The sequence below is a fragment of the Cornus florida genome, unplaced genomic scaffold, assembly GCF_030987335.1.
Source record: "Cornus florida cultivar Cherokee Brave unplaced genomic scaffold, ASM3098733v1 CherokeeBrave_3.0.0_Hap2_Chr02, whole genome shotgun sequence".
NCBI classification, from domain to species: Eukaryota; Viridiplantae; Streptophyta; class Magnoliopsida; order Cornales; family Cornaceae; genus Cornus; species Cornus florida.
Genome location: NW_026775572.1, coordinates 19,628,437 through 19,655,021, shown reverse-complemented (window position 1 = coordinate 19,655,021; position 26,585 = coordinate 19,628,437). Strand labels below are relative to the sequence as shown.

The 26,585-nt window shown below is 35.0% G+C and overlaps 2 protein-coding genes across 3 annotated transcripts; one reads left to right on the top strand and one right to left on the bottom strand.

Moving 5' to 3' along the window:
• Positions 1-5,419: 5,419 nt before the first annotated feature.
• On the bottom strand, positions 5,420-7,183 carry LOC132294094 (U-box domain-containing protein 26-like). The gene has a single exon (XM_059791819.1). The coding sequence runs from the start codon at positions 6,992-6,994 to the stop codon at positions 5,747-5,749; it is 1,248 nt and encodes a 415-aa protein (XP_059647802.1). The 5' UTR covers positions 6,995-7,183; the 3' UTR covers positions 5,420-5,746.
• Positions 7,184-15,831: 8,648 nt separating this feature from the next.
• On the top strand, positions 15,832-25,966 carry LOC132294093 (probable receptor-like protein kinase At1g49730). 2 transcript variants are annotated; one of them, XM_059791818.1, is made up of 9 exons: positions 15,832-16,050; positions 18,120-18,671; positions 22,488-22,769; positions 22,880-23,141; positions 23,228-23,280; positions 24,437-24,504; positions 24,594-24,683; positions 25,039-25,123; positions 25,201-25,966. In XM_059791818.1, exons 1-9 carry the CDS (start codon positions 15,888-15,890, stop codon positions 25,743-25,745), a joined length of 2,100 nt encoding a protein of 699 aa, XP_059647801.1. In that variant the 5' UTR covers positions 15,832-15,887; the 3' UTR covers positions 25,746-25,966. The 2 variants fall into 2 exon arrangements, with proteins under 2 accessions (XP_059647801.1, XP_059647800.1); XM_059791817.1 differs by having other exon boundaries at positions 22,482-22,769.
• Positions 25,967-26,585: the final 619 nt, after the last annotated feature.

The window sequence follows — 26,585 nt, the reverse complement described above, 5'->3', positions numbered from 1 at the left end:
TGATTCTGGAAATTCAATCCCAAAAATGCTGCTCTTGTGATGGAGAAAGCATGCTGAAGTTATTCCCCGAGCATAAATTCACAAAAAATTGTACTCGCTGTCACTGCCTATCGATTTTAGGATGGAAAGATCTCCTGTCCATCATCATTGCCTAGCTAGATTTCTTCTTCATAGTTTTGGCTATATAGTTTATGATTGCAATGGCAAACATATATATAGATCATGTGTTTTAGCCAGCCATAGCTGCCTGCGAGCTGAAACTTGTGAGTTCAATCATGTGCTTTTCAAAATATATAAGGTTTAGTAATTCAAGTATCTATATATGGTAGAGAAAGTGTCAAATATTACTACATACAAACCCTCTATATATCTTCAAGAATCTCTCTCTCCCTCTCTGCATGCATTCTTCTACCTTGCGTTGTAATTACTATGAACTAAGTTATTATTATTATTTTTGCTTTGTGTTCATTTATGATTTTATCTTTGGGAAATTGAAAAAAGAAAAATAAAATTCAAGAATAGAGAATAAAACAGTCTCTACAATAATCTTACAGGTTTTAGAAAATGAAGTGAATTTATTTGGAAGTGAACATCTGTATTAATTAAACTGACTGCCCGATCTCAATGTTGAGGGAATAATTGGACATCCTTCATATACCCTCGGCATAATCACAATTGTCTTCATAATTCATATATATATATATATATATATATATATATATACACTGATGTTTATGAGTGAGAAGAGGGTAAATCAAGATTTTCATCATTGAATTTTCGTACACTACCAACACAAGAAGCATGGATTGTCCAGTGATTTTTTAATTGCAATAGATAATTATATTACTAATAATGCTCTTCATTTGATTAAGATGAAGCTTGCCATTGGTTGAAGGAGCTAGCAAGAGTAGGGTTTTCTTAGTGTTCTTCCTCACTCACACCAATCATGTTTCACAATTGTTAGGGCCTGCTTTATTTAGTTTTCTAATTAAGAATAATTTTTTTATTTTTTGGGAACTGAAGTGCTTGATTGATAATTTCTGATCATACCTATTATTTGCAAAATAAGTGATAAAAAAATATATATATTTTCAAATAACTGTCTTCTATAATTTTCTAAAATCTTTTAATTGTCACATGCACACTTTAACTTATTTTTCTTAAAAAGGGGGAATAAAGTTATTTCTCATCCTTATTTAATGGAAAACTAATTGCTTTGATCAACCATCAACGATATGATAATCTGTTTTTTTGTCACTAATTTTATCTAAGCTTAAGCTCTCCGGAATAATGGTTGTAAACCGCTTTATTTATAATCAGTCACCAATGATATTGATAACTCTCTGCATAATTGTTGTAACTTGTAAACATATTTATCTATAATCAACCATTAATAATAAGATAACCTAACATTTACCAAAAACCAACCACCAATGATACGATAATCTGAACTGTTAATTGTCGCGATAACTGTACTGTTAATTTGTTCAGCCACCAATGATATGATAATCAGTTGCGGTAATTGTAGTAAAGAGCATGGGCTATTGTGCAATCTAGATGCCAAAACATAGTTTAAGAGGATTATGCATCGCATATATTAGCATGGGAAGGTTGGTTAATTATAAAGTTCAATTGAGTGAAAAGAAAAAAAGGTTTTTTATCATATTTTTCTTAGGCTCTAGAGATTGGAAGTTGAATTTTCCCCGAAATAGTTTATGGGAACCAAAAAGTAGTAAAAAGAAAAGAAAATGACTTGTAAATTTAAATAATACTCCTCTACTACTCAATTTTGTTAGAATAATTTCATTTGCACTAATAAGAGACACCGAAGTGCCAGAGTGGAGCTCATACATCCATTGGATGGTTGAGGTGGGATCCACAAACTTGCTCTCACTTGAAGCATCCAAGGAACCACAAACCAAATCCACAAATCAAATGGAGCATCCAGATTTTTGTGGGCCTTATGGCCTCCTAAGTGGCCCACTTAATGAGAAATTAGTGCCTGCCAGAGTAGCTGTCGTCTGTGCAGCAACACATATGGGCCCTCATATTCTATCAAATCAATAGGGCTGAGTGCCAAGCTCATCAACCGTGCACCAGCAGAAGACCCTTATTAAGCCCAATCCATTTATCACATGTCAGTATCCTGGCCCAAGAGTATCTGTTGGAAGGCCTTTACTAACCCAATATAGAAAGTGATTTATGCTCTTACAAGCAATACAAAATTCAATAGAGAGTGGAATATCTCATTTGTAAATTGTGGAGGGGAAATTTTTCTAATAATTTCCTGATGCACATGGAACATAAGTATTGGATGTGTCTGGTGGTGGATTGCTCGATAGTACAATATCGAGATAAAAAATTTAAAATATTCATGCATCACATTTCCCATGGCCCCATTTCATTAAGTTGTTCTAGCATTAGATAAGATTATAATATAAAAAAAAATCGAAAATTGAAGCGTGACATAATGGATAGACAAAACACCCATTGATATTTGAAGGAGTGATTGGTGGCATCCAAAGAATTCAACTATCCAAATATTCAAAAAAGTTGAAGACACACATCAATTGTTGGGTCCCAAATTGAAGCAATAATAGGGTTTGAAAAGAGGAATGGGGATTCCTATTTGGTCCAAATTGTGACCAATGAAGAGTTGAAACAGAGTTAGTGTTGGGGGCATGTGAGCACTAAATAGTAATAGCCATCACAATTCACACAACAAAAGCAAAATTAAGATTGTGACCAATGAAGAAGAGTTGGAATAGAGTTTGTGTTGGGCAAGTGAGCACTAAATAGCAGCCATCACAAATCTTGACACCACCAGAAGGAAAATTCTAAAATGGATAATGTATGATTCCATGAGTCACATTCCATAACCATGTGAATGTCTCAACACAAGTAGCTCTTTTTGGCTCACAATCTCCTTTTCCATTATGGGGTGGAAGCTTTGAGACCCCACTAGTGTTGGTAAACAAACATATCCCCCATTTTTCATTTCAACCATATGCATTTCATGTGCATGCGCCCACTTTACCTTCTTTTTTGGTCAAAGCAGTTGAACCATCAATTCACACCCAATATGACGCTCTATTCTCTCTCTCCAACCTTCTCATGGAGTAATCAACATAAATTATTACTGTAAAAATAATAGTAATAATAATGAACTTTTTAAAAATTAGGATATAGTACAGTAACACTTGTTGAAATTTGTCAAAAGAATACCCATATACAAGTTACCTACTTTTGGATAATAACACCCCCTTATAAGATTTGCAAGTCAAAAGTCTTAAAACATATAAAAAGTCAACTTTACCTTTCACTATTTTATTAATTTTAATTATAAAATATCAAAATAATTAAATGACCAAATTACCTTTTTCATCTTTCTCACTCTGTATATATATCCATATACACACACACACAACAGCTCTGTCACAGTGCCTATATACATATACACACACACACAACAACTCTGCCACAGTGCCACCGCCACCGCCACCGCCCATCTTCCCCTCCACAACCACCGCCCACCAATCTAAAACTACCAATATAGTACGAAAAAGAGAATACGAATTAGAGATGCACACCAAAGAAGAGCCGAAGAGGAGCTCTCTACCACCGCCACCGCCACCGCCACCTTCTCGTCGTTCCATTCGAGTCGCTCAGAGTTCATCGATTTAGGTTTGTTGATTTAGATCTCCTCGCCAGAATAGTACATCGATTTGGGTATGTTAAACTTTGTTTGTTTGGCCAACGATGATAAAGGTGTGATGATGATGTCGAGAGGTTGTCGGTGAGCATTAGGTCGAGAACTGGGGGTGTTGATGATGCGACGGCGGCGGGGGAGGCTGAGGTGTGGTAGAGGCGGTATATGTAGTGTGTGTAATATATATACATACATATATACATACAGAGAGAAATGAAGAGAGACTGAGGTATGATGATGATGATGATACGAAGGCGGTTGCGGCGACTGAGGTGTGATGATGATGCAGTGACGGTGGCGGAGGCAGAGGTAGTATATGTAGTGTGTGTGTTGCTCATATATATAAATATTTACATACAGAGAGAAAGGGAGAGAGGCTGGTTTGGGTTTGGGTTTGGGTTTGAATTAATCCAAGGATATTTAAGTTAATAAAATGTCAATTTGATATGGAAGGGTAATAAAGTCAATTCATTATTCTTGGAGTTTGTCCCAGAATAGGATAACTTGTATCTGGACAAACTCAAGTGGTTACTGTACTTTTCCCAAAAATTTAATAACATAATAAATAAACCATAGTTCACCATTAGGGATAGCAATGGAGCGGGGTGGGGCGGGGATCTCCTTCCCCATCTCCATCCTCGGTTAAATTTTTTACCCACATCCCCGCCCTCATACCCGTTTAAATTTCAACTCCCTCCCCCGTCCCTACTCCGCCCCGCCCCGCCCGCCACATTAACCCCTGTCCCCGCCCCACATAAATTTTTTTAAATTCCAATTTACGTTCAACAAAATCAACACAACTATAATATTTTTCAACAATAATTTAATAAAGTTTCAGCACAATTATAACAATTTAAAACTTATCATTTCAACCTGATCAAACTTATAGCAAAACTACATATAACATTTTTTGGAATAGTCTGAAAATTTTCAACATGATCAATCAAAACAAACAACGATTATGCTGTGAGGGAATAGATCTTGGGTTTCAGAAGTAAATATTATATATATATATATATATATATATATATATATATATATATATAGTTATGTAATTTAGTAATATTTTATAACAAGTAAGGAAAGTTTTGTAAAAATGCACTATTAACAGGGCAAGGAAGGGCGGGGTTATCCTCTCCCAGCCCCACCCTGTCCCCCGAGGGTTTCAAATACAATCCCCATTCCCTCCCCCATTTACATAAATAGGTCCCCAAACCCATCATAACAGGGGCGGGGACCCGCCGAGTACGGAGATTTTACCATCCGTATTCACCATCATCTAAAAATTTATGTATAACAAACTATGTTGGCAATCATGCCATAAGTTCTCAATAGTACACCAAATCCAAATAACAACACAAACACCTTAAAATAATAAGGTGAAGTAATAACAAATCGCCTAATTTGGAGGATATGAATGTACTCTTATTTTTTTTCCAAAAATGTGTATGATAGTGTATCTCACACATATTCATAATTATTTGTATTAAATAATTTTCAAATATTTGGTTGCACATAGTAGTATACATTTTCAAATATAATCTGATAAATAGAAAGAGATATACATCATGACTAATTTGATCCCTATATATATATATATATATATATATATAATTAGTATTAACTTGAGAAGAAATTATTATTATTTTTTATAAAAAAGAGAAACAAATTGAATAGTCACTTTTTTTTTTTTTACACAAAACACAGCTCTAAAAAGGCTAGCAAAACCCTTACTTTTCTCTCCAGTCCTTTCGCTCCTCATGTTTAAAACTAAATAGGAGATGAGGTCCTCATTATTATTATTATTATTGTTGTTATTTAAACTTAGTTTAAGTTTTTTTTTTTTCCACACAAATATCAAAAGTAATCCTTTTCCAAAGCTTTCCAACTTTCCTTAATTCCTTTTTTCAACAAAATTACATTATAATAATTCTCTATGTACCATTCTAAATTCTTAATTTATCCTTGTTCTTTTTCTATTTTTCTTCTCTTTCCCTACAATTACAAAAATAGAAATTCCAAGAAGATAATCAATGATCAAAACGGAACGACGTCGCTGAAAGCAAAATCATCAGAATATGCAATCGAATCCTCTGGCCATGAATCCCGCAGCAGCTTCAGCAACAACTGCGCTTTTCGCTTCGCTCGCTCCGTGCAATCGCTCTGAACCAGCAGAAGCAGCTGAGTCAACACGCCCGCCGCCACCGCGTCGCGCTGAGTCTGCTCCGAATCCGAGCAGAGCGAGAGGAGAGCTCCGGCGGCGTACTCCGTTGCTCGATCTGAGATCTTCAGTATTATCTTCACCAGGAGCGGGACGGTGAGCGCGTGGCCCGCAAACGCCGCGCATCCAGACGGAATCCGGCAGAGCAGCTCCACAGTCGCCAGCGTCCTCTCCGCGTCGCATTTCTCAAAATCCGCCAATCTGTCGATTAAAGCCTCCACGGCTCCGGCGGCAACCGCCTTTTGACGGTTCTGCTTCACCAAGCATAAAGCGAACAGCGCTTTGATTCCGACTTTCAGAGCTCGCGGATACGCCAATGGACAGTTGAGAATTTCGACTATTCCTTGAAAGATTTCATCGGCATTGGTGATTTTCGCTCGGATATCCGGCGATCTCGTTCCGGTAACGACGGTCTCAATCAGCGCCGCCGAGTTAACTCGGACCTCGATTGAAGAATGGAATAGAAGATCCACGAGGTAACCGAATCGTTCCGGATCGGAGGTAACAAACACACACTCCGATTCAGAAAGCGGAAACAAGGATAGAATAGCGAGAGACTCGTGATTCAACTCGGACGAGTCAGAACTTGTATTGGAGAAGATTATAGACAATAGGATTTCACGAGCATTGTGACCGGAGATCACGGATCGATTCTTCTCCGATTCACGAGCGAGTCCTTTCAGTCGTCGAAGCGCGGCGAGACGCGAGTGATTCGGAGTTGTCACGGACGAGGCTTGACTCAGTAGGGTCCGAACCGTGGCCGGGTCGGCGGGTTGTTTCGGAGTGGGAATGCGTTCGACGCCGAACGAGCGGTTGGCGACGCACCATTCCTGGATGAGCCGTCGGAGGGTGTGGTTCGGGATGAGGGTGAAGTCGGTGAGTGGCGCGCGCGTGACCGGGCACGTGACATTCCCCATGGCTACCCACGACTCGATGCTGGCCCGGTCGTAGGTCTGGCCGGTGCTGACCGTGACCGGATCGCGCATGAGCTCGAGCGAGATCGGACACCTGAAGTGGTATGGGATCTGAACCCCAACATCCAATGGCTCTAAGCTCCCAGGCATGTTTGCTTTCTCTCTCTCTATATGTATCTGTTTCTCTCTCTAGAAGTATACCATATCTAAGGTGTCTGCAAATTCTCTTACCACTCTGTTCCGCTTTGCTTTCTCTTATACGAATTGGAACAGAGGGATATACCAACAGGGCCATGGGATAGGACGACTCTCTCTGCCCTTATCTGACTATCCTCCACACGTGTGCTATTTGCTTAACCCATAACCCTTTACACATTATTCATAGTATAGTATGGTGGTCCTATGGTCGAGAGTGTTGAGCGACTAGCGGGTCCCACTTTTAGGTTACAAACTAATGACTGTTCACATCTAATTATTAATTGGTTGATTAATTGTTTGTAACAGTTTGAGGTTGATTGTTGCATTATAAATGAATTTGTTTAATGCTAATTTTGAATCAAATCAATTTTTATTGACTTCTTACAATCAAAATCCAAATTTAATTTCGATGCACGTACTACACTGAGTTCAAATGCACTCTTAAATTAACATTATTATTAAAATTTGGATTCGGAACATAGGACACATAATCTTTTAGTAAAAACTTCTCAAATTGATCCGGATTACATAAAAAAATCACAAAGTAGAGATAAAATTGTTTTAGCATAAAAAAATTCTGATAATTTGTTTCTTTTTTTATTATATTTGAAAGTATTTGTAAAATGTAATAAAACTGTTGGTTGTTATCATTATGAATTAATATTTAGTAGATTATGTTGCAATTTTTTCTTGGTTTATTTCATTAAACAGCAATTTGTTATTATAAAACATAAATTTTATACGAAAAATGAATATACAAGAATTTTCTTCTACCTCTTCGGCTATATTAATTATCTTATTTACTTTCTCAAACTTGTTTATAAAATGCATGTTATATGTTTGTAATAGTATCTACTTTAAGAATATTTATAAATATGTATTGAGTTCAAATGATACTTAATTTACATTTATTTTTATAAGCACAAAATCCAAGTTCTTTATCAAAATAATAAAATTCAAGGGAAAAAATTATATAAATTCATTCCTGAGTTAAACAAAAAAGAACGTAACAATGCAAATTGTATAGGTGGATTGTTGTTTATGACAATCAACGACATAAATATCTTAAAGAAGAGATTATATATCGTATACTTATTTGACATTTTGCTGTAAGGAAGAAAATTTTAAAAAATTTAAAATCTTGTGGTCTAATTTTAAAGTGAATGGTGAAAATTTGAGTACCCGTGAATATATGTTTTTTGTCAATAAAAAAACATAAAAAAAGAAAGAAAGTTCTAAAACCAGTCCAATTGACACTTCTTATAAAAATCAATTATTAGCGGTCTAAATAGTCTATAGATATGGTTTACATCACTTTCTTTTGTTATAGAATCTTACTTATCCGTGACACAAAATATATAGCTCAAAAATATATTAGTATAATGAATAATTCAGAGCCACGTGTAATTTTTATTCTAATAAGTCCAAAAACACCAGAAAATTGTATAGTAAGCTCAAAGATCTCACAGTTATCGCAAACTGGTACATACTCGTAGTACTTTACTGTTTTATCCTAAATCTCTTGTGATTAGGGGAGTAGAGTTTCAGGCGAGAAGTTTCGAGGAAACTTAAGGGCACGAGCGATGCCAAAACCCCCCACACACTACACACACATAGTCACACACACAAATTCTCTCTCAAACAAAACAACAGTACCAACATGCACACACTACTCTCTATATTAAATACTTACTACTAGTAATTAGTGTATGGGTGGGTAGACTGGCTTGATTTACAGAGGTATTGGTGGGTGGTCAATGGTCAAAGATGAACATAGGAATGTGCGGGGCCAGGTTGTTTCACAACCTCATTATTCGAGCCAAAAAGCTATTCTATGGGTGGATAACACAGACAGGGTGGCCATTTGACTAGTGGGGCCCTTCTCGAGTGGACGATGTTGATTATGTTAGACCCTAATCTCTGGAGATTATTAGTTTATTTTGCATCATACGCAGCTTAGTGGTGCAATCAAATTAAAACTGGAGTTGTGAATGTGGGACACCGGTGACACTAGTTATTATTTTCAGTTTCAAAATAAATGTTTACTTTATTTTTTATTTTTGAATAGAATATTTTATTTACTTTCTTTATTTTATTATTATTATTTAATTCTTTTCATAAAACCCCTAACTTTTTACTTTAATTGTCAAAAGAATTGGGATTTTATTTATCATCAAGTAGATGGTAAACTTAAATATTCAAATAAATTTTAAATTAATTCTTAAAAATCACATCTAAAAAAGAAAAAAAAAATCAAACTAAACTCAAAACATAAAATAAAAAAAAATAAAAAATAAAAAATTACCATTCCCATCACCATTCAAATTAATTTTACAAATCACATCAGAAAAAAAAAAAAAAATCCAAACGTAAACTCAAAACATAAAATAGAAAAGAAAATTAAAATAAACAAATTACCATTCTCATCACTAGTAATGATATTCAAGCCACTTGTTAAGTATATTCCTCATGGTGAAAGAATCAAGGATTGGCCGCTGAAGTGGGACTTCGTTTTAGGAATAAAAATTGCTCACCCAATATCTACTCTACCATGAGTTTAATTTTTTTACTTTGAGAAGTAGGGCTAACAAGTGCCTTTGAGAGTCATTTTTCTTTATAATATATTACCGCATATAAGTTACTCCATATTATTGACTTATTAGACACATTTGATTATATTTATGTGAGTTGAGAAAGTCTATAATACTCCACGGGAGGTGAGCGGGCCATATCCCCGGAGTCTCTCAATTGATGAATCATTCATCTAATGGGTTCTACCACCACATCTAACGAATAGAAATCTCAAGGGTACGGTACAGATATTGTAGACTTTCACTTTTTTCTTGTCAGTTCACTTTTTTAATTAAAGAGTTTCTATTAAATTGAACCATTAAATGTGAATAGGCGAGAACTTCAACAGCCTCCTCACGTGTGATTTTCTTTTAGTCCAACACGAACAAATCATATTATATGAAGAGCCTCCTAATATTATTACATGTGAATACAACACAAATCATATTATACGAAGAGTCTACTAATATTATTACTTGCGAATATGTTGTATTTTCAAAACAAAATTGTTACGTTATAATATTTTAATATAATTTATTGAATGGGATTGTCACATTTTCAAACTAAAACGGTTGCATGATTGCTACATTTGTGATGTTTTTATGCTATATCTTGTTCAGTTTTTAATTTAAAATGCACATAACAATGTATGATCTTTGTAATCAAGCACTAATAAAATTCAATGAAAATAAACACCTTAAGAAGGCGGTGTCGTTTAGCGGCGCACGCCCGCGTCTGCACTTGGAGTGGAAGTGAGAGACAGTGCGCTCAAACGAACCAGATGTCTGTGGTCAACCGGGCAACATTGACTGACCATTAGCTTGAGCCTTGGTTCCCCCGATGCACGTGTTGGAAAATACCCTTGCACGTGTTCCCAGTTTTTTTTTTTTTTTTTTTTTTTTTTTTTTTTTTTTTTTTTTTTTTTTAGCATTATCCACTATATTATATACTACCATAATTCTTTTATTTTAAGTGTTGGCAAAGCCTTAATCTGTCTATAATCTTCTTCTAAGCAAAACTCACGATATAATCCAATATTTTCAAATTAAATGCATGGCGGTTTTTGATAGTGTCAGAATCTTTATTATATCTCATAATTTATCACTGAATATATATAATCCCTCCGTTTTACATGATTGATTGTTTAAAATAAATTTAGTATTCATTATTTAATATTACTTGCTCTTGGTCTAATTTCTTCTTTCTCATGTCTTTCAAATATATGCATACATATATTTGGATCATTCACATTAATTGACAAACCTTTGAGTTGTTTACCGGATTAGACTATTAGAGCCGGAGGTTGAAACTTTTCCCTTTTGGCACAAGGAATTCGTTTAATTTATAAATGAATACTATAGTTTATCCATATTGGTTTCTGTAAATTACAAAGTTGCTAAAGTTGCATTATAATATAATATTAGTTGGAACATTAAAATAATTAAGCTGGATATTAGTAGTTACTAGAAAGTAAAAGGAGTAGTTGGGGCCGAAGGACTTTTCTACGCCATCTTTTAGTAGCAAAAAGTGTGTGTGTCCTGGCTTTCGGGCAATTTTCCATTCCCCTCTTGGCGGGGCACTCGTGTAAGTAGCATCTTCAGGGCATTATTAAGTGGTAAAGCTTTCCGAACAGGTTTGTTCGTATTCGAGTTCCTATCTTCCTAATTTATCGGGATATAGAAAAAAAAGTAACATCTTTAGGTAAATTAACCTATAAAAAATTCAAAATTGTTTTAGATTTGGTGACATCTATGATTCCAACAAAGATGAATTATTACATGATCCCAAGACTACATATAATAATTTTTCTCCAGCGAATCAAACATATACTTCTTGAATATCCTAAATCAACTTCATTTTTATTTCTAAATGTATATAACTTAAATCTTTATATATATATATATATAATAAAAAAAAAAAATAAAAATGATCAGAATTTTCCATCCTTATGTTGTATTGTTTAGTACTAGCCATTAGACATGCTTTTGTCGGATTCCTCCTACCAACTTACAAACTGTGATAATCCGTTTCTTAATCCATCTATTTGGTTAATTAATCGAGCAATTTGTTTCGATCCTAGTGCTTGATCACAAGTATTTGAGTCGAGCTTGCTGCAGGTTAATGCATCATTTCTCGTGAACTACTTTATTTAATGAAAGGACGGTGTCTTGAGCCTTGCACATAATTAATTTTATAACGTTTGTTTCTAGATTAATTGTCCATAATTTAAACAATTAACAAGGCCTGTCGTATGATGCTATCTACTTATTCGGAATAAAATGTTGAGGGTTTAAGTTTCCCGTGGGAGTTCTTTACTAGAAAAAAGAAAAAGAAAATTTAAGGGACTTAACTTAAAGCACCTATGTCAGGCATCTCTTGGTGCTTAACAAATTAAAGCTAGTGGTTGTGTGATTGAATGATGAAACCAGAAAGTTTGAAGTGGTTGTGTGATTGAATAATTAAACCAGAAAGTCAGAAATTAAAGGACAAGGATATATACAGATTTATCACCAAATAATTTGATTACAAGAATTTAAGCATTCGATTATTGAAAGCTTAGTTTACTCAAGAAAGAGTTGGCGAGGTTGAGATGTATTGGATTTCATGATGTAATGGTTGTTGACTTTTGATGACACTTTTTTTCTTGGTAGGTACTAGGTAGTGTAATTTTATTGTCAAAAGAAAGAAATATTACATCATAGACGACAATATTTGCCCACCATGAAAACAATGTGCGAGGCTTAGATCTTCTGCACACCTTTTATGATATAAATTTTGTTTAAGGGTAAAATTGTATTGTTGAGATTGAAATAAAAATTAGAGTCGGCTCGTTTGTTTGGACGTAAAATATTTTTTAAAATGTATTTTTATTTTTTGGTATTTAGTTATCGTAAAATATTTACGAAAAAATAAAATATTAAAATATAACAATAATAAAAAATACAGAAAAAGAAAAAATAAAAAATATATTTTACCTGAAAAAAAAATTATAAGAAAAATATTTTACGTTGAAACAAAAGAAAAGTCAAAGAGAAAGCAAGAGTGGAAGTTTGAAAGCGATAAAATTTAAATTACATAAATAAAATGGGAGCAGCATGAAAGTGAAAATGCATACGGAACTCGAGAGTAACATCCATTTAAAGAATTGTGTGACTTATAGTAGGCTTGTGGCAATTCAAGGACTGAGTTTGAGTATTTTCATTAGTTCACCATATTGGTATTTCATTGGCTGAGATAGCCTGATATCCTCCTCTTCGGCCCAAAAATTACGGGCTGGGCTGAATTTGAGCACAGGCTCTTTGAAATGCGGCCGAAATTTTTGGGCTCAAGTTCAAGGCTGTTCTCTGTGAAATTAGACCAAATCCTGGCGAGGCCCAAATTGTAATTTGGGTTTCATGTCTGTCTAGAGATTGTCAGATAGGAGAACCAATTTTTATTTATTTATTAGAATAACAAATTCAAGGATGAACTTGTAAATTAAACAATTATGTTTCTCTTAGTGCATCTTAGCATCCAGACTCCAGAGTGATAAATAGCCAATAGGTCTTTGGACTTGAAATTTATATTATTTTTGGGTTGAATTTTAATCTTGAATTATAAGATTAATATCAAATTTTGATTTTTTAAATATTAAACACCTGATAGATTACCAAACAAATAAGACTGTATTACTAAAGAAAACCTTAAAAAATCCATTATATTCGGGAAAACAAATAAATTTGACTGATACAAAGAAAATATAAGAGTGATGTTATAAACTCGTAAGTATAAACCATCTTAAAGTATTCAAACCCATATGTCTCATACAAACACAAATGGATATGGGCCTATGGCGAAAACTATAAAAAAAAACATGGTTGGAAAATACAGCTTTACAGAACTACAAGAATTAAAAATAAATAAAAGAATCTTAATTTGAAAATAAGATAATGACTGAAAAAATTAATAATAAATAAATAAGAGAGAGAGAGAAAATAATAATAAATAACATAGAATTCGATGCAATAACAGCAATGTATTGTACTGCATCAAACTACTGTATAAATTATTTATACGTGTGAACGCTTATCTCGTATGATACATGTGAATTTGGAAAGATTGGACTCCCTGATTCCATAAGAAGTGGGCTACTACTGAAAGTAATGTTGAAGTTGAATGCAGAAAAGGAAGATTGTCCTAGGGGTCGAGAGAGAGTGTCAGTATCTTTCTCTCTGAAGCACTTGAAAGCCTTGACTTCACCCAAAATTTCCATGACAGAACAATACATTTATCGTTGGACAAAGATGGTGCGACGTACTACTGCACCATAATAAATGCTTTTTAATTCAGTGAAAATGATCCCATAGCCCACCGTATCTGGCACAAAATAAAAGTATTTGAATCAAAATTTACCAAAGGCTTAGTCTAGCTCGTCTTTCAAAGTGGAATCTGAATCACAAGTCCGATTTATGATGTAAGTTTTGATCAAAACTTGAGATTTCTTCGGATCAATTGCTGATCATGAAAACTTTGATAACACGTTATTAAAAAACTCTGAATTTGTTACGTTATTGGAGTTTTCTTAACCTAAAAGTGATTACATATAAATACTAAGTCTTGTATCAACCCTAGTATGTGTGGGGGATAGCCAAAGAGAGAAAAAGAGCATGAGGGCTTTTCAATGTTAACATCCATCATTGTTAATATTGGAATTTTCTGGCGCGTTCCGCAGATGTAGGCATTTTGTCAAAGCATGTGTCAACTTGTGCGATTGTTTTATTTGGATTGCTTGTTTTGTTCAATTCCTCACAACCACCGCAACAATTGCACCGTGTAGGGCGCATGCCGCCACTCTCATTTGGCACAAACATTGGTAGCGGATGGGAAGGGCGTTGGACATATAGGGCGGGTAAGACATCAGAGACATGACAAACAATATCAAATGAGGTCAATTTCAGTGTCACGCTAAGCACCCACACAAAGATATCTGGTTTATTATCAATTCCCTCCCCATTAGCGTGGATAGATAAGTTCTCACACCGTGGTTTAGGCCGCTACCGAATTCCTTGCCGCTAGGGTGAATGGGTATACAAGGTGGCCGGACCAACAACAATAAGAATTTAAATAGTAGAAAATGTCAATAGTTATTGTCTCACGTTAAATTGCATATGGAAGATCTTAGGCACGTAAGGGCAATAATAACATCACCTAATAACTAAGGGTTGGTGTGGGAAAAGTGATGGTGATGTGAGTACGGACAAAACATTGGGTCATGCTTATTTTGGACGAACAGAATACGTGACAAAATGGACAGCACATATAGCAAACGCACCTAAACCAAACCAATTTTTAAAGGTATAAAATAGGCACTAATAAAGTCCCTACAAAACACCCGTGCCCAGCCCCACACAGACATGCTTCGTCACCCTCATTTGGTGCCACTTGCAGCCTTTGTTTAGGGTTTATATATATATATATATATATATATTGTATGGAGGCCCCTATTACCCAAGTGAATTTTTTTCTATATTCATATCGTCACCCGATCATTCTTCTTTTTTCTTATTTGATCGTGACGTAGCTTAAGTTGGTGGAAAATAACTTCCGAGGTGTAAATTCTACTTAGCTTTGACTCGACAAAAATTTAATATTTCTTATATTTATTGTGATCAATTATAATTAACCATTATTTTAAATAGAGCTAAGTCAAATTTTAAGTTTTTCGGCCAATCAAACTCGAAATCAAGTTAAACCCAAATTTGGATCTTCATGTTCAATTAAGACGTTACTTTTTTGAACTTAACATGATCTAAATTTGGATTTTCAAGTTCAATTAAGACATTACTTTATTGAACTTCACTTGTTTAGTTGAGTTAGATATTTTCGAACTTAAATTTCAACAGAACTATTTTATAAACACCTATTATAGAACTTGTTATAAATTTAACAAATTGAGTTAACAATTATTTGGTTATTAAACAAATTTACAAGATAAAGTTGTTTTAGGTTCGAGATATTTGTGAGTCTTGTGACTAATTTAATTAATAGTGTTTTATAAAAAAATAAAAATAAAAAATCGAAAAATTAGTGTTTTACAAATTTTTAAAAACTAAAGATTTCTTGTTTCTCTATCTTTTAGTATTTAATTATTTATTTACTATTATTATTTCTAATTAAAATGATTTTTCCTAATTAAAATGATTGGAATATATGAGGAAGAGGATAGTCAAAGCCGCACGCACATCGGTCACACCTTGCCTTGCCTAGTAGTTCCCCAATATGGACTAACGTGCGCATGTGCCATCATTTCACCCCCTTCCTCCCTCCCTCTTTCACTCTCTCTCTCTCTAGGAGCATTGTACTTCTTCGTCTTGACATGATGTTCAACGGAGTGGCCATCTTCCTGGGTTTACTTCTTCTTCTTGAAATGCAGCAAACTCTAACAATGGCAATCACAGGTAATCACTTTCTGTAAATTTCCCTCACTTTCTCGCGAAGCTTTACTTTACCTTTCTTTTGTTTCTTAGGCTTTGCTTGGAGCGACGGAAAATCAATATTGTATTTCAAACTTATTTTGTATATTCGTCTCTCATTTGCTTTTCCCTCTCTTTTGATGTGCCTTTTGGGGGTAATTCTTGGATGAAATCGTTAATTATGGTTGTGTGTTTGATCTGTTCTCTACTTCTCTCAATTTTTCTGTTTTTATTTCAGTGGCCATTCACATAATTTATGATTTTTTGATCTTTGGGAGTTATGAGGTTTACATTTGGTGATTCTTGAACTGGACATTGTTTGTCAGTTGCACTTTTGAAGCAAATAATTTGTAATGTTGTGTGTGCATGACTGTATGTATGTATATATCTATAAGGATAATTTTAGCTTAACAAAAGTTTAGGGCGCTTCTTTTGTGTCTTTAGGTTGTGCTTGTGTTCTAAATTCTATTGTATTGAAGGCTATGCTTCTGGTTAATGTTGGTTAAGTAACTTACTTTGATTGTTTGTTATTTAATAGCATTGCTGATAGTATTGTTTCTTTTTTCTATTGTTTATATGTCAAATTCCTACGTTTTTCTAGTTACAAATCTGGTTTCATTCTTATCTCGAAAGAAAAACTTTATATTACACCATCATGTTCAGCTACTGGGCTTTTATCCTGTCCCCAATCTAAGACTGTCATTATAAAGAAAGAAAAAAAAGAAGAAGAGATCACTGATTGATAAACATATTTAATTTCTGGGTGATTAGGTCTTGCTGATACTTCTTGCATTATTGAGCAGGGTATGAAATTAAAAAGAAATAGAGTTGAGCCTTGCGTTCACCATCAATCTCAATTCAATGATTTATAAGTTCACTTGTTACATTGCTAAGAGAAAACTAAAACTTCCTTCTATAGCTGCACCACTGAATAGTCTCTTCTTTGTTTTGACAAGGGGTGTTGGGTTTGATGTTCAAATCTTTATGTTATTAGAAAGAATTTGATATGGTTCTCTAGTGTAGCTGATAAAACAGAAAGTGAAACCTTAGAAGGGAATCAACCCTTTGCACTCCGCACCCTATGGTATGAGCTCACCCAAAACTTTCTAGTCTTATCAACCTTCCACCTTAAACCCTACTTTGTTCCCTCTAACACCATTTCCTTTGTCAAAATCCGCCTTCTCTAACTCCCTGCCCTGTAGTAATAAACCAGGCTCCCAATAATTTTTAAAGTTTTTATTTGAAGCATTGAACAAACTGCTTCTGATTATCAATTCGACCAATTAAATAAACCCAATTTCCTATACTTATCCATGCTTCAATTGATACGACTCACCTACCAATAAAAAATGATACTACTCTTATAATTTTCCTGTATGAAATGTGCAATGGAGACCAAGAAGTGCACTTGTGAGAAAGAGTAATGTGGTCCATGTTGATGGGTGCCAGAGGAAGGGAAATATCAAGTGTAACATGAGCTGAGATAGCAAGGAAATATATGATATTTTGTGGATTGAGATTTTGGCCTTGGAGAGAGTGGAATGGCAAAGTAGGATTATGTAGCCAACTCCAAATAGTTGGAAAAAGACTATGTTGATTTTAGTTAATACAGTTGCGTTATTCTACATATATACTAGGCATTCTTTATATTGATTTCAGAACAAACTCCTTTATAACAATAGTGGATTACAGTCTGACACTCATACAGTGATGTTGCTTTACATGCATACATGGCAAAGCATGCTAAGCTTGTATGTGTTTGACACTCCAACACGGTAAAAGGAGCGCTAAATTTGGATTTTCCTTTTACAGTGCATTTCCTCTTATATTTCCTGGCCACAACTAGTACTGGAATTACTGAATGTCTTTAACATAATTATCATTATAAAGTTGAAGAAAAGTCAGTCTGATTATTACATAAACCTTTATTATTAACATTTATCATGTGCGCTTGTTAATTGGGTAATTAACCAGTTTCCATGTTGCTAATGATGTCTTTTTAGGGGGAAAATTGTCAATCTCATAACTGATATTTTTGTCGTCTATTTGTGCAGATTGCCCCTTAGATTTGAGTGGGACAAATTTTACTCTAGCTGCCTCTGCCTGCGCCAATAAAGAAGACAGAGGGAAGTGTTGTCGGTACATTAATGCCTTCATTGCAGTTTCTATTGCTCGCTATACAAATGCAACAAGCAATCTGGGGGTTAATTCAGATTTATCTGAGATATGCCTCCGTTCTATATCAAAAACCTTAGAACTGTATGGAGTATCACGAAACGCAACAGTTTTCTGTGGGTTTGGAACGAAAATTACTGTTAATTATGAGTGTAAGGGTAGAACAACTGTTACACAGATGCTGCACTCTCCAAAATTTGGCAATGTCTCCAAAAATTGTAAAGTGCCATTGTCAGTAGAAAGTAATTGCAGAAAATGTTTAAATGCTGGTATTGTATATCTTCGCAATCTAATAGGAGCAGGAAATAATGCAACATTGAGTTCTTGCAGGGATGCAACCTTTGCTACACTTGCCAGCCAAGTTGACAATGTGTCAGCTGTTGACATTGCAAGCTGCTTCTTTGGGGTTCAAGAACTTATTACTCTTCCAGGTATGACTGGATCTGAAAAATTATGGGATTATTTCGTATTAAGCGTTCCATACATCAGGCTCTTACCCTTAGTAATTCTCTCTCTTCTGTGAGTTACTTATTGTCTTCATATTTTATATCTCAATTGTACTTGTAGCATTGAATTTTCTATATAAGAAAGTAAGACACATTCTGAAATTTGTAGAAGAATCAACTGCAATCTACATATTTTTTGTTTTGTGGGTCTGATGGACATGATTTTGGTTGTTTCTACACAATGAACTTTGTACTCAGTATAAGGGTAATAGAAAATAGTGTTAAAAAGACAATAGACTGTGTAGAAAGTGGGGCTGTCGTCTAATCTTGATGAGATGAGAGCAAAGTCTTCAGGAGCATGGTGTAGTTAGATTGGCTGTTACCTTTATCACTCGATGTTTCTTGTTTGTCAATTTTTTTACTGCTATTATTTACAACAACAACAACAACAACAACACAAAAACCAAGCCTTTTCCCAATTACTTGGGGACCTTGGGGTCAACTACATGAATCCCATGTTTATATTCCACTCTATATAAGGCCATAGTTTCAGTCCAATCCACATGACATCTTTCTTTACTAACTCTACCCAGGTTAACTTTGGTCTTCCTCTTCTCCTAGTATTACCCTCAATGTGGACTATGTCACTTTTCCTAACTGGAGCACTTAAAGGTATTCTTTGCACATGTCCAAACTATTGTCCTCTCATTTTATCTCCAATTGGTGCTACTCCAACCATCTCCCGGATGTGATCATTTCTAATTATGTCCTTTCTAGTCTTACCACACATTCATCTCAACATTCGCATTTCTGCCACACGCACTTAATGCAAATGTTGTTTCCTAGCTGCCCAACATTCGGTACCACAATAATAATAAATAAACTATTATTATTGTTATTATTATTATTATTATTTAGTGTGCTGGTTGCTTAGCACCTTAGCCTCTTGTCTTCTCATTTATTGATGAAATAGGGAGGAAATCTTCGAAGATTGATCAATGTGCATATGTTCTTAGGGAAATTTTGAGAAGTTTAAAACAAAAAGAAGTCAGAGTTGACAGATACAGAGATACTAAACGCTAGAAGTTTGACGTTGAGTTATTCTCGAGCAAACCTCAGTCTCCTAGGGAAGATGTTGGATTGAGGAAATCTCTATGATCAATTTCTTATGAGTTCCACCAATGCCCTCATTCCCACTTGAAGAGGATATTCAATGGGGACATCACTTTATATACCATCCTAAATAGAAGAATTAAGTATTACAATCTTAAATATAGGTATCGTACATACGAGCAGAGGAACTAAAATTGAAATGTCAGTTGTCGCACCTGTTGTGTAAGTGATGACCATACTATATACTGAGTGACTGATCATTAGTAGCTTAAAACCACATAACCTCTGGGGAATCCATGTTATGAGTGTCTAGACAACACTGCCCTTGTCCAGTAACCATTCTGAGGAGAGCCCAGGAAGGAAGGGAAAGTGATCAAATGAATTACCAGAAAAAGTCCTCAGTACAAGACGCGGTTATTGACGGCAACAAATTGGTGGCACGGAAATGTCATATGAGCTTAAAAATGGTTGGACCATGTGTAAGCAGCTGTTTGCTGACATGTACAAAAATATAATGGATACCTTCGGCTCCTCTCTCAACCTGCTAAAGTTCTCCCTATTCAGAACCTCTTATTTGTAGCTTTCACTGCATAGAAATGAAGGTTGTGATATTCCCTTTGTTGGTGCTGGCATACATAAAACTATTGTAGAGCTCATGCAGATTTAGTTCTTGGGGTTTGTTTCATGTCTGCTAACATGAACAACACATTGTCTTTATACTGGGTGAGAGTCCCTAACATTCTTCTATGGGCTAGGTTTCTGAATAGATGGCAATATCTTCAATCCATTTGTTTTTGAAAGGTATCTTCAGTCTATTTTGCTACTCCCTCCATCCCACAAAAAGTGTCCACCTTTCAATTTTTGGCTGGCCCAAAATAATTGTTCCAATTAAAAAATGTACTATTTTTTAAATATTTATATTCCTAATTTACCCTCCTTGCCTTGAAGTTATAAAAGCAATGACGTCATGTGGACCCACCATAGAAGGGTACATTTGGAAATTCATTCCCTACCACAATAATAAGAAAACATTATTTTAAAAATTAGGTTCCCAAGAAGGGACACTTTTTTGTGGGACGGAGGGAGTATTTGATAATTTTTGGGTGGCGTTACATCATAAGATGTTGGAGCTTTGTATTGGTGCGGCTTGTTCTCGTGCTTCCTAAAACTGGCTGTTGAAACCACGTGCCAATTTATTATTTTAGCTTGCTAAGAAGAACGGGTAAGGAGGAGTCGTGTCCATGTTAGACACGTGTCGAACACTGATACTTCTCGGAAAACTCCAAACTAAGCGTCCGACACATGGTGAACGTATTCATAATATAAAAACTAAGTTCTTAATTTTGGACACATGAGACTCTTCTTGGACATATGGAAACACATTGCTAATGAATCTTGAATATTGGATAAAACTTTCTTTTACCGTGGAAAAAACTATAATTTTTAGAAAAATCAAATTAAATATTCATATAAATTTCTATAAAGTTTGATTGTGCTTTAACAGATAAAAGATGTAGAAAAGTTTTATTGGATGAGTGGGTACAATAGTGGGAGAGGAAAAATTATATTACGTGTATGGATACCTAAATACACAAACAAGTGTATACATATATATAATTTTGTCCTTTTGTCATTCTTTCTGTGACGGGTAACTATATGGTATATAAGTTACAAATTTCATGTCACATCCATTTTTTTATTTATTTTTCATATATAATATAACTTTTATACAAAAAATATTTCAAGTTCGGCTATCAAGCGTGAGTATGCGGATTCATGCATGTGGGCGACCACTTTATGAAATACCCAGTTCACCCCTCCCAACAGCCTTGATTAACAAAGTCTAATACTAATGGCCTTTGGCCCTCATTCATGGGCTACCAGGTCTTTTAGGTCTGGGGTAGTTGACATGCTTAGTTTGGGCCTTGAGGCTCACTCACATCATGTTATGCCATTTGCTATCATTTCTCATTTGCCGAAGTCGTAAGGGACATCTCTGCCTCTTAAATTTTGCAATGTATCCCTTCAGATCAAGCCATGTGTCATGTTGGATCTATCATCCATATCTCCTTGTTGTATTGAAGTCCCTTCTATCGTTCTGTCTTTATGATATATATAATTTCCTTAAATAATACTCTTAGGAAGTTGTTTCAGCATCAATAGACCAGTCTACTTCCTCAAATTCTGTTCCTCTTTTCTTGCAGAAAGTACTTTGAAGTCTTTTGGTTTTAGATATCTTGCCAGAAGGATTGGTCAATGCCCTCTTTTTGTGATGACAAATTATTTGGAAAATTTATTCGTCATAAGATTGGTGAATGACTGATTAGGGCCCATTCAGTATGCCAACTTTTTCTTGCTAAGAAACAAAAGATGTTCCTATTCCACCATTTGTTTGCCCTGGTTTTCTTTCAACCTGACTTGGAAATTTTTATTTATTTATTTATTTATTTTGTTTCAAATGCACTAAGTTTATATATTAGGATATATGATGGAATAATCATTTTCATTACTTTTCTGAAACTCTTTTGTTAGTTACTGCATTTTACCTGTCTTGTTTGTCTTGTGGTCGTCATAATAGATATTCGTGAATAACACTAAAAAAAAAAAATAGATATTCGTGAATAACATTAATTATTCTATAAACTTATATGGTGAACTGTTTTGTTGCATTTGTGATGCTAGTTTCAGAGCCACCCCCAGCTTTGCTTTCACCTAAGGCATCACCAAGTCCATTGGTTGCGGATAGCCCCAGCCAGCTCACCTTGAGTGCACCCCTTAGTAAAAGTCACCATCACTACCATCTCACATTGATTCCAGTCATTGGTATAGCAGTTACAGCAGTTGCTGTTATGATGCTGGTAGTCTTGATATTTCTTATCCATAGGAAAAGCAGGGAGCTAGAGGGTTCTGAGACCATTGACAAGAGCTCTTCAAAAGCCTTCCCTCAGCCTAGTAGAAAATTTCAGGAAGGTACAATTCTGATAACTTTCTGGTTATGTGCTCTCTTGGTTCTGGCATACAAAAGGTGTAATGTTTTGCCTTGTACATCTTTTGGGGTGGGAAATTTGAACTGTATGCAGGTCCTTCGTTTATGTTCCAAAAATTCAGCTATAAGGAGACGAAGAAGGCTACAAACAACTTCAACACTATCATTGGACAAGGGGGATTTGGAACTGTATACAAAGCTCAGTTTAGTGATGGTTTATTGGCAGCAGTGAAGCGAATGAACAAAGTTTCAGAGCAGGCAGAGGATGAATTCTGTAGAGAAATAGAACTTCTTGCTAGACTGCATCATCGTCATCTTGTTGCACTGCGTGGCTTTTGCATTGCAAAACATGAGAGGTGGTTTATTCATGCATGCATAATGTGTGTATGTGACTAACTTAATGTGCTGGCAAAACCAAATACTTTTGCTTGTTTAATGGCAGGTTTCTCATGTATGAGTATATGGCAAATGGAAGCTTAAAGGATCATCTTCACAGTATGTATCCCATCTTTTATTTCACTTTTTCTGGAGTTCAATCCTTAATAGGTAAGAAAAGATTTGGGGTTGGAAACACAACATGGAAATGGAATGCTTCTTTGCTATTGATTTCATATGGAATCAGCCTATCTAGTTTTCAGTCACCAAAGTTCCTCCGGAACTCTCTCTCATAATTTATGCATTAATTGAAAGCCTATAGAACTTTTGCTAATGACAACATATAAAACATTAGTGATGAAGATTACTGGAGCAGAGTGAGAGTGACGATATTCAAATATATATATATATATATATATATATATATATATATATATATATTATATACACACATCTTCATGTATGCACATATATATTATGTATGTCTTATATATAAACATCAGTAACTGATAAATGTAATATGGTGCATTCAAGTTACATCTAACAAGCTATGGCCCATTGGCTGTTCCCTTTGAGAAGAACATTTATAGCACAATTTGGTTTTCCTCTCTGACATTGATTGAATTTTGAACAAATGTTTCGCACCCGAACAAGGAATTAAAGTTAAAGACACTCCATCTATCTGGTGCCCTAACAGGGCACAATTCCATCATATCTGGTGCCTCAGCAAGGGATGTAAAATATTAAACTGTGCTAATGACGTGGGTGCTATTTGATAAAACTGAAAATTAAGTACTAAAAATTTCAAGAGTTGAATCTAAGTGCTGGATTTCTAAGTGGTAATTGCAGATTGAGATTTTTTTGGATTACAAGTGTTACGCATTTAGTGATAAGTGATTCCACTCTCACTTAATGACCTCATTTTGTGTAACTTTATTTTTTAAGTAATATTCCACTCACTTATTTATCTCATTTTATGTAACTTTATTTTTTAAGTAATATTCCACTCTCACTTATTTACCTCATTTTATGTAGCTTTATTTTTTTAAGTAATATTCAAATTGTGTTATCAAATGGCACCGTAGTCAAGAACTCAAATCCCTTCAATTCTACCAGATCTGCAATTTCGGAAGATTTTTCGTGCAACCTTTTGTAGAATTTGCATCCTAGGTATCTGGTGTGATGCTTGTGCACTTCGAAACCGGAAAAAGAAAAGGAATAAATAAATCAAATTGGCTTGTCTATATTGTGTTCTTTATTGCCGCAATCTGTGCAGCTCCAGGCAGAACTCCTCTGAGTTGGCGTAGCAGAATTCAAATTGCCATTGATGTGGCAAATGCTTTGGTAACATACAGAACTTTCAATGTACTTATTATTTATCTACTAATTTCTGAAATTACCTATTCTTCCTAATTTGATATCTCCATATGCAGGAGTACCTCCATTTCTATTGTGATCCTCCTCTGTGCCATAGAGACATCAAGTCCAGCAACATTTTACTGGATGATAATTTCGTTGCAAAGGTAATTTACGCAATTGGATGCACTTCTTGCCTGTTTGGTGGTGTTCTAATTGCCTAGAAATTTGGTTTTGAATGCCAAATTAGTACCATGTCACTGGAAGCAGTTTCTTATTATTTGGCCTGAAACACATTTTGAAAAGTAATGACATTATGAGATTCACATATTAGAAATAGTCTTCACCTTTTGCTTCTTTAACCAAACAAAACTAGCTGAGTTGAACTGATTTCTTTCTTGCGACCGTTTGATAAAAGCTGCACATCCAAGTACCCGAGCAATACTTTGAAGCAATTCCTGTGTCTCACCTTTAATTTTTTTTTTTTCCCCTAAATTTCTCACCTTTAATTTGTCTTTCCAGGTTGCAGATTTTGGCCTTGCACATGCTTCAAAAAATGGTTCCATTTGCTTTGAACCGGTTAGCACTGATATCAGAGGCACTCCAGGTTAGTAACGGAATTTTACCATAAAAATAGTTCAACGTACTTCTTCTGAAGAGAGAGAAACTTTGCATGACTTTCAGGTTACATGGATCCCGAGTATGTGATCACTCAAGAGCTTACTGAGAAAAGCGATGTGTACAGTTATGGTGTGGTACTCTTAGAGCTGGTGACTGCAAGACGAGCAATACAAGATAACAAGAATTTGGTAGAGTGGTCTCAAGTTTTCATGACATCAGAATCAAGACTACATGAGCTTGTGGACCCCAGTATTGGTGACTCCTATGACTTGGATCAGCTTCAAACAGTAGTGACAATTGTGAGATGGTGCACCCAGAGAGAAGGAAAGGCAAGACCTTCAATTAAGCAGGTCCTCAGGCTTTTGTACGAATGTTCGGACCCAATGCACAGTGGGTTTGTTGAAGCTGTGCAAGATGAAGAGTACGAAGGAACTGAAGGGAGCAGGAGGACAAGTAAAGGGAAAATGCATAGGAGTGAGGTGATTTTTCACAGTGGGGATGGAAGATGTCTTGCTTCGTCTTCAAGTACATCTAGGTCATATTGCAGTAGGAGTTTTCTACTTGAAACCGGCTCTCCTCAATCTCCTTCTGGTATACCCTCCATTTAGGTCCAACATTCACCTACTTCACAGACGTACTGTAAGTTTTTGCAAGGGAGACTTGGATTAAGCAATGGTCTCGAGAGGCATGTGATCGCCTTGATTCCATTTCACGGACGTGTGGTTATAAATCCTTATCAAGTATGAACCTTCTTTCTATAGAGCTGATTAATGACTTCGCGTCGTTGCTGACATGCTGCTGGGAGCAAAGGGAGAAAAAAAAAAAAGAAGCTGCAAAAATAGCAATGCTTTGAGATTTTTTCGATGTTCTGTTAAAATTTTGGGAAAATGAGGTTTAACCATATTTCTTGGCTTGTATTTTTTATGCTGGACAATATAGAACTGTAATAATTTTCTTACCAGCGCTATTGAAATTTCAAGTCTGGAATTAGTTGTGATTTTTTAAAATGATATCTACTTCGTCCAATTCCAAAAATATTTAATATTGGTGGTCGTCATGATGCTTATTTGTTAATAATACTTATACCAAAATATTATGTTTGAAATATTATTGCGAAGGACCGGTTTAATGTTTTGAAACTTTGATGGTCTGTGGTACCATTTCATTCCCCATTTGGCTGGTATGTCTCTTATTTGTTGGAAGCATGAATGATAGTTTTGAACTAGAAATCTGAAATACCATAATTAACATGTTTGTTGTAATGGTAAAAGTTCGTGATGACAAGAATGTAAATTTAAGTCGACTTCCTACAAAATATTGTCACATTTTGGCTCCGTTTAAAATATTTTTTTTAGAAAATATTTTTATTTTTTAGGCAAAATATATATTTTTTTATTTGTATTTTTCGGTGTTTGACAAAGGTTTAGGTCGAGGTTGAGGTCGACTCC